General features: G+C 48.0%; 1 protein-coding gene across 2 annotated transcripts; it reads right to left on the bottom strand.

Annotated features, from left to right (window-relative positions):
* Positions 1-3557: 3557 nt before the first annotated feature.
* On the bottom strand, positions 3558-18830 carry donson (DNA replication fork stabilization factor DONSON). Of its 2 annotated transcripts, XM_030087160.1 has the most exons (10): positions 18150-18830; positions 17461-17646; positions 17196-17374; positions 17047-17122; positions 16872-16974; positions 12211-12283; positions 12013-12135; positions 11748-11946; positions 9451-9520; positions 3558-4228 (listed from the first exon to the last, which is right to left on the bottom strand). In XM_030087160.1, the coding sequence occupies exons 1-10, from the start codon at positions 18705-18707 to the stop codon at positions 3951-3953; spliced, it is 1845 nt and encodes a 614-aa protein (XP_029943020.1). In that variant the 5' UTR covers positions 18708-18830; the 3' UTR covers positions 3558-3950. The 2 variants fall into 2 exon arrangements, with proteins under 2 accessions (XP_029943020.1, XP_029943022.1); XM_030087162.1 differs by lacking the exon at positions 12013-12135.
* Between the last annotated feature and the right edge of the window lie 155 nt (positions 18831-18985).

Genomic DNA, 18985 nt, shown 5'->3' with positions numbered 1-18985 from the left:
TTAGAATATTTCTACATATTACTGAAATTTCTAAATTCAGTGGGGTGGACACTTATAGTGCATGTTTTTCAACAGATGTGGCGATGAGGAGACTCCTTACTGCTGTAAGTGAGCTGACCAAAGAAGTCAGGGACCTGCGGCAGGAGTTCCGAGAATTCCGCCAGTCCTGCAGGTGTGGCCAGGCTCTAGCGCCAGTGGGACCTCAGCCGGGGGTGCCCTTCGGCTTGCCATTGTGCAATTTAGAGGCACTAGACCAAGCAGAGGCCGCTCTGCAAACAGAGGACAACCAGGGAGCAATGGTAGGTTTATATCCACATTTTAAGTAATGGAAAACTCAAGTGATCCACAATTAAAACAATGAAAGTAATAAAATACATGTACATATGTTCAATAATGACAGTATTTTTATATTAATAATTAGGCCTATTTGAATTTGTATTTACTCTCAAACGTATTGATTCCACATTAAAGAAAAAAAAGGAATTACAATGCCAACACAATCACTTTCACAAAAATGACACTTGTGGTTTTTTTTTTTATACTTCTTGTTTGTGTAATACATACCTTTTGTTCTGATAGACTGTACTGCTTGCCAAAATTGGAGGGACCACTGTGGAGCTCAAAATCCGGAGGATGCTGGCATGGACCCTCACAAATGAGCTAGCTTCTGAAATCAACCGGGCTGGGAAAAAAAACAAGGATCCATCCAAACAGAAGCGCCCCTTCAGAGAGCTGGCTCTCTCCAAGTGCATGTTTGGTGAGTACTGTAGATTATTCAATCGCTTTAGCCTATCAGCAGCAACAGTTCTCTAACAAATATGTAATGCCTGGGGCCTACTGTTAACTCGAGCGTATTTGAAAATAGGAATATTAATTAAATAAATCTCAAGAAACTAAAATTACACTGTAGTAGCTAAGCCCAATGATATGCTACTGATGGGCTTATGTGACAAACGCGCCACGCCGACTTACAACTGTGGTCACATCAGCCGTCTCTCGTTTTCGCATGGTCAAGCCAGCCGCTCCAACATCTTCACTGCCCAGGGGCCTCATGTACAAAGACATGGATGTCCTACTAAAACATGGCGTACGATCAAATCCAGAAAATGTTGTTCGCACAAAAAAAAATCCAGATGTATGAATCTGTGCACACGCATGAATTCAAGCACATGTATTTCCCAATCAACGTGGAATTGAGCACACATATTGGAGTACCCAACCCCTCCCTAACCACGCCTTCAATTACATAGGCAAATCATGTTTAAATAAGACATGAGATTCCTGCCTCTGCACAATCAGAAAATTAAAATAGAAAGAGTGAGATGATTTAAAAAAAATTCATGAAAGCACATTTGATGCACTACTCACCGAAGTGTTGCACTTAAGATGTTGGAGCGACTGGCTTGACCATCCCAAAACGAGAGACGGCTGACGTGACCGCAGTGACTTGCAGTACTGTATTACTGGAACTCTGTAGCTGTATGGGGCTGCACAGTGGCGTAGTGGTTGGCCTTGCAACAAGAAGGTCCCGGTTCAATCCCGAGGTGGGCCTGGGATCTTTCTGCATGGAGTTTGAATGTTCTCCCTGTGCATGCGTGGGTTTTCTCCGGGTATTCCGGCTTCCTCCCACAGTCCAAAAATATGCTGAGGTTAATTGATTATTCTAAATTGCCCATAGGCGTGAATGTGAGAGTGATTGTGTGTCTGTATATGTAGCTCTGCGACAGACTGGCAACCTGTCCAGGGCATCCCCTGCCTTCACCCGAGTCAGCTGGGATAGGCTCCAGCACCCCCCGCTACCCTAATGAGGTTATAAAGCTGTGTATAGAGAATGGATGGATGGATGTAGCTGTATGGTTACCCATTTCCTTATTTGCTTATCGCATGTCCACAGAAAATGTACCTTAAATCCACTAACAAAACACAAAACTTCAACAACTTTCGAGCTGGTGTTGCAGTCAGAAACCGTTTGTGCTCTAACCTGTCAAACCACCTGGCACATCATGTGTAGGTGGTCGCTCAATCAGTGTCCGGTGGACACACAGACATAAACAATCAAAATAAAATGGCAAAATGGCCATAGCATACGCATTTGCTTTTTCAGCGGCTAACTTTGCATTTTCTTTCTCTTTTCTGTTTAGATGCTCTTGTTCTGGAGGGAGGAACAGCCACACAATTTGAGTTTGCACAGGTGGTGCAGAAGTGGCTGCGCTACGCACCGGATAGGGCAGGGGGGACTGGACGCTCTAAGTTGCCTATGCAACCGACTTCTTAAGACTGTTCTTCTGTTTTGTTCTTGTCATTGGTTGCTGTAGAAATAATTCTGGAATTCCTGAAGAAGTTGTTTAAGGGAAGGTGGGACATCACACACGACAATGCATGCACGCACACACGCACACACACACACACACACTCCTGAAGTTGTTCCTTTTTCGTTAGTTTTGTTAAAAAGTTCAATTAGCATAAATTGCAATAAAATTTATTTTGTATTTTAAAGTCATCTGCTGTAATCATTTGATTATACAGTAAAATGTTTTAATTACCTTTCCACATCCTGGCTGTAGATAAGGCAGCACTTTTACCATTTAAAATTAATTGAAACCACATTGATTTATAGTTGAGTAGACATGTCAATGTTGTTTCAATGTTCTCGATGGTTGAAATACCATAGAAATACCATTGGTCTGTGGTCAGAATTCAATGTTGTTTCAATGTTAAAAAATGGTGCAACATGATGTTGAATCAACATCAGATTCCAACGTTGATTCAATGACTTATAGTTGAAAAAATAACATTGATTCAATATAGTTTCAATAACTGCTCGCTATCTGGGGCAGCCAGCTAACACCACGGACACCACAACATGGGTTAGCTCCGGCAGTGACAAAAATGACATGTACCCACGAAGATAATTTAATTTTTCATCAACAATGACCACAAACTCACCTGTTGGCTGCTCAGGGCGCGTTGTTCTGGGGCGACTGACTCACTCGGTTGTGGTCCTGGCTGGTTGTGGATGGTGCTATGCGTTAAACGGCATCAACAGCGCCACCTCCTGTTGTGGCATGCAAATTACACAACACTGGCAGTTGTGAATAAATCCTAAGTCCTGCGGATGCGAATCAGGAAGGTGCAAAATCACTGCCAAAAGTCACGTGACGCTGGGGAGCCAATAGTTTCTCCAACCCGCAGAAAAGTTTCTCCAACCCGCGGAATTTTTTCTCCAACCAGCAGATTTTTTTCTCCAACCCGCAGATTTGTTTTTTGTACTCGGCAAAAAAAATTAATCTTGAAAGATTTTATTTTGCACTTAAAGAATATTTTAATGTAAGTGCAGATATATATTTTTTTAATTTGTGGAACGTTTTTTTGATGGACAAACCTAAGTGCATTAGTTGTGAATGACATTTTGCTTTTGCAAAACACACTGTGTTTGTGTGTGAATCATCGGCTGTGAATAAAACACGTTTTTTGTGTTGGAGAGGTTTTGGCATTAATTTCACTCCATAAAAGTCACATCATTTCAACTTCAATCAATATGGCCACAATGCTTTTTGTTGGAAATTATATATTTATTTTGATCATTTACAAGTAAGAGACAATAAAACAATGTAAAAAAATAAACATAATAATGTTAGTACTAATGAAGATAAATGACGCACCAAACAGCTGGATTATCTATTCCTTTCTTGTGAGACACTTCTGAGAAGCAGAACGCTGATCAGAGTAGAGTAGGACTCGAACCCCACCAATTCCATGAAGAGGGAGGATCCTGTCAGAGTGAAAGTGAGGTTCTGATATGTGGACTGGATCCTGAACAGACCGAATCAGCTACTGGTCAGATAGTTTGATGAGGCTCTATCATGTGGATCTGGATGAACGACTGATCGGTTGCTGGTCTTAAGGTTGGATCAAGTTCTAACGTGGATCTGGATGGGGAGTATGTCCTGTCAGTTCTTCCAGCTGTAGCGGTTCTGACTCATCTTGATGTGTGTCAGGGCCGTCTTCCCCAGGCTGGAGGGCTGCAGGAGCTGCTGGACACTGTCAGGATGGAGTCCACAGGAGGACAGGTCCTCAGGTCTGGGCGCTGGTCCCCCCTGCAGCTGGGTGCCGGCTGTGTTCAGAACAGCAGTGGGTCTGTGGGTGGACAGAACCGACCAGAACTCCCCTTTCTGGGAACGCTGGAGAAGCTTCGTGATCGTATGAAGAGAGGAGGGCAGGACCGGTCCTGCAGCAAGAACAGTACAGACCGTCTGAGCGACTGCAGGGAACAGTACAGACCGTCTGAGCGACTGCAGGGAACAGTACAGACTGTCTGAGCGACTGCAGGGAACAGTACAGACCGTCTGAGCGACTGCAGGGAACAGTACAGACCGTCTGAGCGACTGCAGGGAACAGTACAGACCGTCTGAGCGACTGCAGGGAACAGTACAGACTGTCTGAGCGACTGCAGGGAACAGTACAGACCGTCTGAGCGACTGCAGGGAACAGTACAGACCGTCTGAGTGACTGCAGGGAACAGTACAGACTGTCTGAGCGACTGCAGGGAACAGTACAGACCGTCTGAGCGACTGCAGGGAACAGTACAGACCGTCTGAGTGACTGCAGGGAACAGTACAGACTGTCTGAGCGACTGCAGGGAACAGTACAGACTGTCTGAGCGACTGCAGGGAACAGTACAGACCGTCTGAGCGACTGCAGGGAACAGCAGACCTGCCAACCTTGGCGAAATTTTTTGAGTACCACTTGCCAGGACGGTTGTCGACCGGGGGGGTGGGGGGGGGGGGGGGGGGGGTCTTTAATTTGTTTATTGACAAAGATTTAACAGATGTATTTCTCATACACATTACATTACGGCTGACCTTGCACGCTGTCCCCAGAAAAGAGCTTCAAAATGCTGCTACATGTCCTTTAACTGAGCATTTTATGCTGTGTGCGCATGCGTGCGCGTGTGTGCGCGTGTTCTATTACTAAAACCTTTATAAAGTCGTCAACACGGTGTTTCAAATTAACTGGATTCCTTGTTACCTGGTGACTGACTTCCTTTAGCACTTCCTGCTGCTGCTGCTAGTAGCAGCAGATGTTGAAATCAGACTCATAAAAGGTCTGACACGGCTTTTTGTCTGGTTTTTAACATCTATCAGCAACAAGGGACGAGAAAGAAACCCAGTCGCCAGTTAATAGGTGATCAGTTATTCCAAAACACCGGCTCCTCTCCGGTTTCGCGACACTCCTCCTCCGCTAGTTAGCTGCTGCGTTCAGGTGACTAGAGCTGCTGCGGAAAACTGAGACTCGGTCGTTAACACGAAAGCAACAGTGACAGCTGGACTCAGGAGACACTCAGGAGACACATGAAGGAAGCGTGGACAATTCGCACAAAGGAACGGCTCTCAGACAGCTGTGAACGGCTCTCATCATTCACTTGAAAGAGCCGTTCAAACGAACGACTCGTTCATTGAACGTCGCAGCACTACGAGGGTAGCACATGTGTTTCCTCCCGGTTCCATAGCTGCAGCGCACCAGCCTAATTTACCGGTATTTTTTTCAGCGTGACAAATACAATGTGTGCCGTGACTGTGTGACAACACACCGAAACGCGTGACACTTCAGAGCCCTGCTGCTGCATCGTGTTGTCAGACATGAGAACGTCCACGGTCCGCATTAATAACAGCGCTCACAGACGTCTGCAGCTTTTTGTGTAGTTTAATGAGGCGGAGCGTACCAGCGTATTTTGATGTCAAATTGCGTAGCTGCTACACAAAATGCGTACAGGTTGGCAGGTCTGGAACACTACAGACGGTCAGGGAGCGACTGCAGGGAACAGTACAGACCATCTGAGCGACTGCAAGGAACAGTACAGACGGTGAGGGAGCGACTGCAGGGAACAGTACAGACGGTCAGGGAGCGACTGCAGGGAACAGTACAGACAGTGAGGGAGCGACTGCAGGGAACAGTACAGACGGTCAGGGAGCGACTGCAGGGAACAGTACAGACGGTCAGGGAGCGAATGCAGGGAACAGTACAGACGGTGAGGGAGCGACTGCAGGGAACAGTACAGACGGTCAGGGAGCGAATGCAGGGAACAGTACAGACGGTCAGGGAGCGACTGCAGGGAACAGTACAGACGGTGAGGGAGCGACTGCAGGGAACAGTACAGACCGTCTGAGCGACTGCAGGGAACAGTACAGACGGTCAGGGAGCGACTGCAGGGAACAGTACAGACCGTCTGAGCGACTGCAGGGAACAGTACAGACCGTCTGAGCGACTCGAGGGAACAGTACAGACCGTGAGGGAGCGACTGCAAGGAACAGTACAGACCGTGAGGGAGCGACTGCAGGGAACAGTACAGACGGTCAGGGAGCGACTGCAGGGAACAGTACAGATGGTCAGGGAGCGACTGCAGGGAACAGTACAGACGATCAGGGAGTGACTGGGGAGAACAGTACAGACGGTCAGGGAGCGACTGCAGGGAACAGTACAGACGGTCAGGGAGTGACTGGGGGGAACAGTACAGACGGTTAGGGAGTGACTGGGGGGAACAGTACAGACGGTTATCGAGTGACTGGGGGGAACAGTACAGACGGTCAGGGAGCGACTGCAGGGAACAGTACAGACGGTCAGGGAGTGACTGGGGGGAACAGTACAGACGGTCAGGGAGTGACTGGGGGGAACAGTACAGACGGTCAGGGAGCGACTGCAGGGAACAGTACAGACGGTCAGGGAGTGACTGGGGGGAACAGTACAGACGGTTAGGGAGTGACTGGGGGGAACAGTACAGACGGTTATCGAGTGACTGGGGGGAACAGTACAGACGGTCAGGGAGCGACTGCAGGGAACAGTACAGACGGTCAGGGAGTGACTGGGGGGAACAGTACAGACGGTCAGGGAGTGACTGGGGGGAACAGTACAGACGGTCAGGGAGCGACTGCAGGGAACAGTACAGACGGTCAGGGAGTGACTGGGGGGAACAGTACAGACGGTTAGGGAGTGACTGGGGGGAACAGTACAGACGGTTAGGGAGCGACTGCAGGGAACAGTACAGACGGTCAGGGAATGACTGGGGGGAACAGTACAGACGGTCAGGGAGCGACTGCAGGGAACAGTACAGACGGTTAGGGAGCGACTGCAGGGAACAGTACAGACGGTCAGGGAGTGACTGGGGGGAACAGTACAGACGGTCAGGGAGCGACTGCAGGGAACAGTACAGACGGTTAGGGAGCGACTGCAGGGAACAGTACAGACGGTTAGGGAGCGACTGCAGGGAACAGTACAGACGGTTAGGGAGTGACTGGGGGGAACAGTACAGACGGTTAGGGAGCGACTGCAGGGAACAGTACAGACGGTCATGGAGCGACTGCGGGGAACAGTACAGACGGTCAGGGAGTGACTGGGGGGAACAGTACAGACGGTCAGGGAGCGACTGGGGGGAACAGTACAGACGGTTAGGGAGCGACTGCAGGGAACAGTACAGACGGTCAGGGAGTGACTGGGAGGAACAGTACAGACGGTCAGGAAGCGACTGCAGGGAACAGTACAAACTGTCAGGGAGTGACTGGGGGGAACAGTACAGACGGTTAGGGAGCGACTGCAGGGAACAGTACAGACGGTTAGGGAGCGACTGCAGGGAACAGTACAGACGGTTAGGGAGCGACTGCAGGGAACAGTACAGACGGTCAGGGAGCGACTGCAGTGAACAGTACAAACGGTCAGGGAGTGACTGGGGGGAACAGTACAGACGGTCAGGGAGCGACTGCAGGGAACAGTACAGACGGTCAGGGAGTGACTGGGAGGAACAGTACAGAGGGTTAGGGAGCGACTGCAGGGAACAGTACATACGGTCAGGGAGCGACTGCAGGGAACAGTACAAACGGTCAGGGAGTGACTGGGGGGAACAGTACAGACGGTCAGGGAGCGACTGCAGGGAACAGTACAGACGGTCAGGGAGTGACTGGGAGGAACAGTACAGAGGGTTAGGGAGCGACTGCAGGGAACAGTACAGACGGTCAGGGAGCGACTGCAGGGAACAGTACAAACGGTCAGGGAGTGACTGGGGGGAACAGTACAGACGGTCAGGGAGCGACTGCAGGGAACAGTACAGACGGTCAGGGAGCGACTGCAGGGAACAGTACAAACGGTCAGGGAGCGACTGGGGGGAACAGTACAGACGGTCAGGGAGCGACTGCAGGGAACAGTACAGACGGTCAGGGAGCGACTGCAGGGAACAGTACAGACGGTCAGGGAGCGACTGCAGGGAACAGTACAGACGGTCAGGGAGTGACTGGGGGGAACAGTACAGACGGTTAGGGAGCAACTGCAGGGAACAGTACAGACGGTTAGGGAGCGACTGCAGGGAACAGTACAGACGGTCAGGGAGTGACTGCAGGGAACAGTACAGACGGTCAGGGAGCGACTGCAGGGAACAGTACAGACGGTCAGGGAGCGACTGCAGGGAACAGTACAAACGGTCAGGGAGTGACTGGGGGGAACAGTACAGACGGTCAGGGAGCGACTGCAGGGAACAGTACAGACGGTCAGGGAGCGACTGCAGGGAACAGTACAGACGGTCAGGGAGCGACTGCAGGGAACAGTACAGATGGTCAGGGAGCGACTGCAGGGAACAGTACAAACGGTCAGGGAGTGACTGGGGGGAACAGTACAGACGGTCAGGGAGCGACTGCAGGGAACAGTACAGACGGTCAGGGAGCGACTGCAGGGAACAGTACAGACGGTCAGGGAGCGACTGCAGGGAACAGTACAGACGGTCAGGGAGCGACTGCAGGGAACAGTACAGACGGTCAGGGAGCGACTGCAGGGAACAGTACAAACGGTCAGGGAGTGACTGGGGGGAACAGTACAGACGGTCAGGGAGCGACTGCAGGGAACAGTACAGACGGTCAGGGAGCGACTGCAGGGAACAGTACAGACGGTCAGGGAGTGACTGCAGGGAACAGTACAGACGGTCAGGGAGCGACTGCAGGGAACAGTACAAACGGTCAGGGAGTGACTGGGGGGAACAGTACAGACGGTCAGGGAGCGACTGCAGGGAACAGTACAGACGGTCAGGGAGTGACTGGGAGGAACAGTACAGACGGTCAGGGAGCGACTGCAGGGAACAGTACAGACGGTCAGGGAGCGACTGCAGGGAACAGTACAAACGGTCAGGGAGTGACTGGGGGGAACAGTACAGACGGTCAGGGAGCGACTGCAGGGAACAGTACAGATGGTCAGGGAGCGACTGCAGGGAACAGTACAAACGGTCAGGGAGTGACTGGGGGGAACAGTACAGACGGTCAGGTAGCGACTGCAGGGAACAGTACAGACGGTCAGGGAGCGACTGCAGGGAACAGTACAGACGGTCAGGGAGCGACTGCAGGGAACAGTACAGACGGTGAGGGAACAGACGGTTAGGGAAGATGGTGAATGGTCCAGACGGTCTGTCACTGTCAGTACCTGTGATCTCCAGACTGCTGATGTTCTGGTAGCTGAATTCCACCTGGCTCTTGACGTTCACACAGCGGCTCTGAAGGTCAAAGGTCAAAGATTTAGCAGTTCTTGGTTGTATTTGGATCAGTGTTGTTTTTGGCAGCTTATTTTGATTTAGTCTTATGGACGAATTGCTGATTACTTTTAGTCACATTTTAGTCATTTCTACTCTTGATAATTTTAGCCTAGTTTTGAACCAAACAGGTTTCAGTCCAGTTCTAGTCATTAGAAAAAAGGCTTTAACAACACATAAGAAAAAAGAGACACAGGAAACTGTAAACGAAACATAATAAAATGTACTTAAATGGCACAAAACCAACAGAAGACACTGATGACTTTGAACATTAAATAATAAACTGGAGGAGTGTGATGCAGTGAGCTGCTCAGAATGAGAGGACTGATGGGAGTTTTGCTATTTTTATAATGTCCATGCTCATATAAAGGCTGAGATCTTTTATTAAAACTGCTCTATTCTTTTTCTCTGTTACTTATTTGAACTGGTAAGAGTAAGGGTGAATTCCAATTCTCCCCTTAGCCCTCGGCCTTGGCCCTAACCCTTTGTTTTGCGCGTTCACGTGAAGTGGCAGAGGTGTCCCAATTCTACTTCACAACCCGTCAGACTGAGGGGGAGGGCAAAGTGCTCGGGCTATCTGGCCCTCGAAACGGAGATTTTCCAGCGGCACACTAGAAAACGAGGGCTATGTGAAATTTTCCACAATGCCCTGGGAAATGCCGGCAAAATGTTGAAGAAAACATCCGCGGCAGCCAAAGAAATCTACAAATGTGAGTATTTTTTGTTTAAAAAAAAAAAAACGCTATTTTAAGGTCGCTGCAATGTTATGTGACAGCTCGTTAGCGTTAAGTGCTTTTGTTCATGTAACGTTAACAATTACCTTGTTTTAATGTCTGGACGACCATGACACGTTTTATTTATATTATCGTAGCTTGCTTTTCTGCTTTGAGTGTATAAGACACCCGAAAATATGCCATTTGTGCTCCGCTAGTAAACATTATCGGAGCATTATGCAGTTTCACAGACTGTAACGTTAACATCAACGAGCACCGCTGGGATAATGATTGATGAAGAATGAAACATGTGGGTTATGAACGAATAATTGAAAAAAAATTTAAAAAATGTTTATTTTGGTTGTTGTGCAATATTGATGGTGGATGTTCATACACTAGGGTTGGGCGCTAATAAGGTAATACGGTGTACCGGCGGTGTCTTTCCAAAGCAACGGTATCAGTTTCAATACCGTCATTGAAAAAAATGGCAATGCACTTAATAAGATAAGGATTAAATATAAAATATAATTTATTCAATGCCTAAAAATGATTCTTTGTCCAGCAGCACTTATATGTGGTTGAATTTTCAGTTTTACTTTCACAGTAGTTTAATTTTGGAGACTTTTAATTAAGTTTATGAACATGACGTCATCACCTGACAGTGCGAGCGCGAGAGACAGAGGGAGAGAGATGGCGAGTCACACACCGAGTGACCTGGTCCCAAAGCAGACCAGGACTGCAGCAGACCGGCAGTATTTCGGGTTCTGAGCTAACGAGAAGGGAGAGCGGTGTGCTGACGAGGCAATTTGTAAATTGTGCAATACGAAGGTGATTGAATTTAATTGATGTGTGCGCGGTGCATTCTGCGCAAAAGCTGTTCTGGACGGTCAGGTTAATTTAATTGTCTGATGTAGTATTTACACCTTTTTAGAAGCTGCTCTTTTTTGTTATTAAAAGTTGTTCAGGTTGCGATTTTAATTTAACTGATGTGTGCGCGGCGCATTCTGCGCAAAAACTGTTCTGGATGGTTATGCTATTTGTTTGTTGTATTTGCACTTTTTAAGCTGTTGCTAATAAAAGTTGTTAATATTTTGCACATTGTGTTGTTGTTCTTTCATTATTAGTGTTTGGTATTCCGTTTCTGAACGGTGTAGGGACAAGCCAACAGTTTGGTGATGCTGTCTGAGCCTTGAGTTATAATTTTTTAATTAGTCACGGTAATACCGGATACCGGGGTAAAATGTGGAGACAGTATGACAGTATCAAAACTTGGATACCGCCCAACTCTATTACACACAGCTTAATCCTTTCACATGTTTATACTATTTTATTAATTTTGGAGCAAAAAAAGTTAAAACTGTTGCTGGTAATGCCAATTGCATAATAAAATGCATTCTTTATAATTTGTATGAATTATTATTGACATTTTTATGCAAGTGCAAGTGCTGCAGTTGTCTTGGAGACCAGAGGAATCTGACCTTCAGCAGGTGCATGCTGGCTCCTCTGAAGGCCACCGGGGACAGAAGGGTGGGGGGCAGCCCGGCCTGGGACCCCGCCGCCGCCACCAGGCTCTTGGAGTTGATGAGGAAGTTGATGAGGGTGAAGGTGTGATGTCCGTCCACCAGCGCCACAGACTCGGGCTTGTGGTCCAGGGACACGGCACGGTTCTCCTTCTGCCTGCACCACAGGTTAAGGACTGAGACTCACTGACGAGGAACCAAGAGCAGCTGTTCAGGAGGATACAGCTGCATCAGGAGGCCTTCAGGCGTCTTGATCTTGTCCTGCACTCCCATCTCCTTCAGCCAGTCAAAGCTGCCGTCCTCATCTTCTCCATCACTGCTCTGGAGATCTGCACCTTCCTGCAACCTCCAGGACGAACCACACACACCCTCCAGCACGCTCCTCAGAACTCCAGTGGACAGACATTCCAGCAGCACCTACCTGTCCTCCTGTTCTTCACGCTCTCGCCTCCTCTTGCTCCGCTCCTCAACTAAAGGAACGCTGAACTCGATGCCTGAAAGTGCCAACAGCCTGATTACATGTCAGTGACAGGGTTCTCAGTGTTCTCAACCCTGAGTCTCATTCTTCCCTGTGAGGGTCAGGACTGGAGGACTCATCCACATCAAACACTCGCTTTATGTTTTCACTCAAGACCTTTCCTGAACTGGGGCCATTATGGACAGATTCTCTTTGCTCACCTCCAGGCACCCTCAGTGAGAAAGCACTCCAGAAGCCAAACACAAATGATCCCACGGTCAACAGCATGGCTTAATATCCAGCTCTGCTGACAGACACCACTTTCACACTGCAACTAGCGGGTCGACCCGTGTTTTCGACCCGTGTTTTCGACCCGCTAATAATCGCCTTTTGTGTCCTTTCACACTGCCTGCAGACCCGCGTCTAACCGCCTGCTGGCGAGCCGTGTCGCTGCGTCTTCCCGCGCTGATAGTGTCCCACGTTGATGACATCATCAGCGCGACGGAGCAAAGCGAAAGTAAACAATGCAGCGGAACACAGTCCCTGTTCCTTGTAGACCAATCTCCTCTTCCCCACGGATCCAGAGCAGCTCTCTGGTCTCGCTATCTTGCCAATACTGGATCATCTTGACGAAAGAAATCTCACGCTGTGTCCAGAAACAACAACTAGCGCGCTAACGTAGCCACGCTGCGTCGACGTCATCACGTAAGTTACTGTGTCGACTCGCGTCTGCCTTTCACACTCCCTTTCGCCCCTCCCACTAGAAAGCCGGCAGTAGCGACCCGCTAAAAACCCACGTCGACTGCAGGGTTGAAAAACCCGGGTCTAATGCCGAGTGAACACTTTCACACTGCCATGAGGACCCGGTTAATTAGCGGGTTTAAACGGGTTTTTTGGCCAGTGTGAAAGGGGTAAGAGACAGACCAAAGCACCGACGCATCAAACTAGAAACACATCAAAGCACCAACGCATCAAACCACCGACGCATCAAACTAGAAACACATCAAAGCACCGACGCATCAAACGAGAAACACATCAAAGCACTAACGCATCAAAGCACCGACGCATCAAACTAGAAACACATCAAAGCACTAACGCATCAAACGAGAACAGGGATTAAAGCAAAACAAATATTCACACTCACATACTCATTCATGTACAGTTCATATTCCCCTGCAATATGCTGCACTACACATCAAGAATGACACCTTTTTCACACAATAGTTTCCCAAATATTTCAAGAAAAATGGTTAAATTCTGTATTAGTCCCTCAGTTTCTCTAATACAGCGTTTAAGTTGTTTTGAGCGGATTATTTATCGTTTGCTCTTAACTTAATTGTTTTGTTCTATTCAATCAAACTGATGCTTTTTGCAGGGCTTGACTCAGTTTGTAATGCAGTCAAACAAGTAACCATCTACAAATCTTTTCTGTTCAGGTTTTTATCCTCAAGAACAGGACAGAATTAATTTAACTGTTGTTAATTTAACTTTTAAGATCGCTTGTACTTTTGTGGACACTGGATTTGTGAAAGGCTTTAACAGACTGGATATACCTTGCATTTTTTTGTTTTATTTATGTTCTGTTTGTTTCATTGTTTGTTCTTTTCTCCCATCGAGAGTTGATGTGAATTTTTCTGTATAATAATAAAAGTTGGTTTAAAAAAAAAAAAAAAAAAAGGAGCTCACCGATGTCAGACCGCCTCCGGAGGGCAGCATGATGATCCAGAAGCGATGCCGGCGCCTCGCTGCAGCCGGAGCTGACTTCCTCATTCCAAATAATACAGAGCAGCCATGGTGGTAGGCGGAGCATCTCAATCTCAATCTTTATTTGTGAAAACACTTATCATATTCATAAAAACAAAAAAGACCAAAACCCGCACACACACACACACACACACACAGGACTGTGGGACAAACAGCAGAAGAATCCTGTGTGTGTGTGCGCGCACGCCATAGCACATACTGATCCATGGTGCGGGTTTTGGTCTTTGGTCACCATCGCTGTTCTGTATTATTTGGAATGAGGAAGTCAGCTCCGGCTGCAGCGAGGCGCCGGCATCGCTTCTGGATCATCATGCTGCCCTCCGGAGGCGGTCTGACATCGGTGAGCTCCTTTTTTTTTTTTTTTTTTTTTTTAAACCAACTTTTATTTTTATACAGAAAAATTCACATCAACTCTCGATGGGAGAAAAGAACAAACAATGAAACAAACAGAACATAAATAAAACAAACAAATGCAAGGTATATCCAGTCTGTTAAAGCCTTTCACAAATCCAGTGTCCACAAAAGTACAAGCGATCTTAAAAGTTTAAAAGTTAAATTAACAACATAAGAGGAAGCATTACAATGTATTATTATAACAACAGATACTTGGAGATATCTTCATAAAAGACATTGCAATTCTCATCAGTGTCCTTAAGTATTGACAAAGAATGTGTATAATCCTTCAGTTCGATTTTGAAGACCGTTAGAGAAGGATTTTTGTTCTGCCATTTATTTTTGTGTATATGATATTTGCACATAATAATTACCAGATTGCATATTGTAAAAATTTCTTCAGGTAAGTTGTAAACGCCAAACAGTATTTCGACACATTCAAATTGAGTAATAATTGCTATTTTTGATTTCAGCCAATTTGTTACGTCTTTCCAAAATTCTTTTATTAATTTGCATGAGAAGAACAAATGCTCAATTGTTTCATTTTCATTAGTACAAAAACAGCATGGCTCCACCTCGAAGTTGAATCTTTTTTTAACGTATAAGAAAAATTAAATTCAATCCTTTATCAAGAATTGATTTAACCTTTAGGGACAACACTGTATCATCAGCAAATTGGCTTATTCTGTATTCATTGCTGCAAATTTTTATTCCTTCTAGAGCTTCATTACTTATTACTAGATAAGCCAATAGTTGAGTGCAAAGAATGAATAATTTTGGTGAAATTGGGCATCCTTGTCTTATTCCACAGGATATTTCAATTCTTTTTGTAATGCCTGGATGTAGTGTTACATAACTGTAAATCTGGTCATAAAACATCTTAATTATCTTACAAAACTTATTGCCAAAGCTGGATAATTGCAGAGACTGTATAAGAAAAATCATGTTCAATAGAATCAAAGGCTTTGAAAAAAAATCAACAAATAAAATAATACTGTCTGAGTCTCTAAGTGTCTGATAGTCCAGCATGTCCATGGCTAATCTGACATTGTTGTGAATGTGTCTGCCTTTAATGAACGCTGACTGGAATTCATCTATCAATTTATTCAAGATACCTTTGATCCTATTAGCAAATGCTAAAGCTAGAAGTTTATACTCATTACAAAGAAGTGTAATTGGTCTCCAATTGTCAAGTTCCATTGGATCCTTATTGGACTTTGGCAGCAAGGTTATCAAACCATTTTCATTGTTGGGGACAATTGACCACTGTTGATACAATCCAGATATGCGTGGTGTCATTCGTCACGCGAATGCAGTCTCGTTAAACGCGTCCAGTGGAAACACACCGTAATGACCTGCCACACACTGGACCGCCGCTACTGCGTCATGGACGTTTCATTTGTGCATTAGCGACACCAAAGCCCCGCTTCTCTAGCCAGCTGAGAAGTGGGTTCTTTTTTCATTTTTTATATTTTCTGGTTACATTGTCCCCTCATACCAGTGGACCCATTTGCACTTTTTTTTTTCCCATCACTGGCGCAGAATGGCTGAGAGGAGCTCCAGATCCTTCTCTTGGGGGGGGGGGGGGGGGGGGGGGGGGGCAGTGGTGAAGCCGCCCTCCTCTGTTTCTGATTGGCTAATAGCAAGGCTCTGGCTGGCTTTATTGGTTTACACCAGCGTCATTAATTCCATAGTCAAAACTCAATCACAAAAAATGCACGTGCAACTTTTATTTCCCTCCCTCTTTTTCCAACTGATGGGAATCCATCTACAGAGGGAGAACTTTAATCCCTGAACTAGAAACACATCAAACCACCGACACATCAAAGCACTCCCCGCTGCAGAGCTGGACTTCAGGCTGTGAGCTCTCAAAAGGCTTGTCTCAGCACCTTGGAGCAGGCTGGAGCTGAAGGTGGAGCTTCGGAGGACTGTGTGGCACTGCGGCTTCACAGGGAAATGAAGCCCTGGTTAAAACACCAGCAGCTCTGAAGCAGGTAACCTTCATCTGCACTGGTGTCCCCTATGCTAAGAGCTTTTCAGATGTGGTGGAATCCTACGCCACTCGGGACATGGTTCTTTGACACTAAAAACATGCTTCTAACACACCAAACCTGCTACAAAGTCACAAACCATTCCCTCCATTTGGCGTTATTTTGGAAGTGAAGTGTGTCAAAAGAAGGCATACAGGAAGAATCATTTGCTTTGGTGCTGAAGTTTCACTGTACTTCCTCAAAGTGAAACTTATTCTTGGCCGAACTGTGATGAGAGGCAGGTTCTGTCACTTCATAAATCTCACAGGGAATTTTGCTTTCTGAGTTTAAGGTTTGCAGCTGCACCTTATTTCCAGTGGGGAATACCTGAAATCATTGACTCCGGCTTCTCTTTTTAAGTTTCACAAAAAGCAAGTCAAGTTTCCAATGAAACAAGCAGGTGGTTTTTGCTTGAAGATGAAATGGTGAGGCTCTTACCTTCAGCCTTCATGGCCTCTCGCAGGCCTCTGGTTGTTGGAGAGATTAAGGCCGTGATACTGCTGGACCCTCCAAGACCTGCAGCCCTGAATAACACTGTGAACTGCCACCGACAGGAGCCGCGCTCAGGATTCATGAGGGATGAGGGGGGAAGCCGGGACATGCCAGCACTCACCTGGTAGGAGCAAAGGTAGAAGTATGGACAGAGTCTGGACTTGAGCAGGCTGTAGAGGGAGGACAGGCTGAGCGACCTGAAACACACAGCAGCTCCTCTGTCAACGCGTGGGCTCCCCCTCGGCCCGCACACACTCACGCCAGGCTCACCACTCCCTCCTCAGACTCTGCTGCACGGCGCCGTCCTGAGCCCAGGGCCGGTTCTGCCCGCCGAAGCTCTTCTCGGCATTGATCCGGGGGAACATGGAGAGCCAGGGCAGGGACGGGTGCTGCCAGTACACCAGCGCCTGCTGGAAGGCGGCGCGCAGCTCCGAACAGGACCGGGGATCCTGCAGAGACAAGGACAGGACGGGACGGGTCCTCTCACGGTCTGTCCAGGAAGGGAGACCTTCCAGACCCAGGCGGGGAGTTGTACCGAGAGGCTGCGAGGCAGAGGGCTGAACCGAGCCCTGCAGTGCTGGTGCAGACCCAGGGCCTCCTCCTGGGCCCGGGGCTGCTCGGCCCACGACAGCGAGTGGGGCGAGGTGAACAGGAGGCGGGTCTTCAAGCTCCAGTCCGCCGGGTACTCGCTTCGGGAGGAGGCAGCATCACAGCCAGGGTTCTGCAACGTGAACGCAAGAGGAAACTGTAGAACCACGGAAACACTGCTCTCTGCCCAGACACAGCTTTAAAGATGTGAGTCAGACCAGGAACCAGGTTCCCACAGTCTTGTTTTCAACTGAGAAAATTCAACTCCAATTCCAAGACTGGTGGAAATCCCGAATTAGAAAAACAACTTTTCCAACATGAGCTGAAAAACAGGAGGAAATGAGAGCTGATGGAACCTTTCCCAACCCTGCTCTGTCTCACATTTAATAAATGGTCCTGCTGTTTTTTATTCACACGAGAATGCTGCATGTCTAGCAGACCTTCAAATGCTGTGAGGGACACAGAGGGAGGAGAGGTGGAAGTGTCTTGGATCAATCACAACACTCATTTAAAATGTGCTGGAAATGACAGTTATCTACTGGAGCTCATCACATCTCCACGTGACCTGAAGCCTTAATGTGGACTTCAGGAGGTCCTGACACTTGTTCCTACTGTACTGGAAGAACATGACAGTACCGTGCCGTGGATGTTCTCCTGAGGTCCCGGGTCCTGGTGGTCTGCCTCCAGGGACCAGTCATGGAGGTCCTGAGGTCCAGGTCCCTGCTCCAGGGGCCCCTCATGGAGGTCCTGAGGTCCAGGTCCCTGCTCCAGGGACCCCTCATGGAGGTCCTGAGGTCCAGGTCCCTGCTCCAGGGACCCCTCATGGAGGTCCTGAGGTCCAGGTCCCTGCTCCAGGGACCCCTCATTGGAATCCAGAAGCTGCAGACAGTCTCTGAGCGAGGACTCCTCGTCTCTCGCGCCATCTGCTTCGGCCACACGGTTCTTCTTAGGACTACGTGGACTTCCCAGATTCGCGAACGGGTTCCTTCGTTTCGCCCCCCTTCTCGTGGGGGGGTTTCTCTGGAAAGAAAGTGGCCCCGGGGAGAACGGGCGTGGGCAGGCCGTGGAAGACCCGTTTAGTCCGGAGCTTTCTGTGGGTCTGGAGGAACCTCCAAGTCCGGATCGTCTCCTCCTCATTCGGAGGACTTCAGCAGGTCGCTTGAAGCTCGGGGAGTATCCAGCCTGTTGAGGCATGTCGAAAAGTTCCACTGGGCAAAGGCTGTAGATCCTGGAAAAGGTCCTGGACCCCGGAAAAGGTTCTGGGTTCTGGAAAGTTGTCGGGTTCTCTCTTAGCAGACTCTCCTCTTCCGCTCTATACGCAATTGGCGCGCAGCGTGATGACGTTTGGTGCGTTTATATACACTGGGGAAACTGACGACTTCACGGTGAAAATGTTTACAGTTTTCCCTCTAGGCTCAACGAAAGCAAGGCGGGATGGTTTAGTTTAGTTTTAGGAAGTAGAAACAATGTAT

Source organism: Salarias fasciatus, unplaced genomic scaffold (assembly GCF_902148845.1).
Source record: "Salarias fasciatus unplaced genomic scaffold, fSalaFa1.1, whole genome shotgun sequence".
Taxonomy (NCBI): domain Eukaryota; kingdom Metazoa; phylum Chordata; class Actinopteri; order Blenniiformes; family Blenniidae; genus Salarias; species Salarias fasciatus.
The sequence above is the reverse complement of the archived record's forward strand: the minus strand, read 5'-3'. Positions and strand labels throughout refer to the sequence as shown.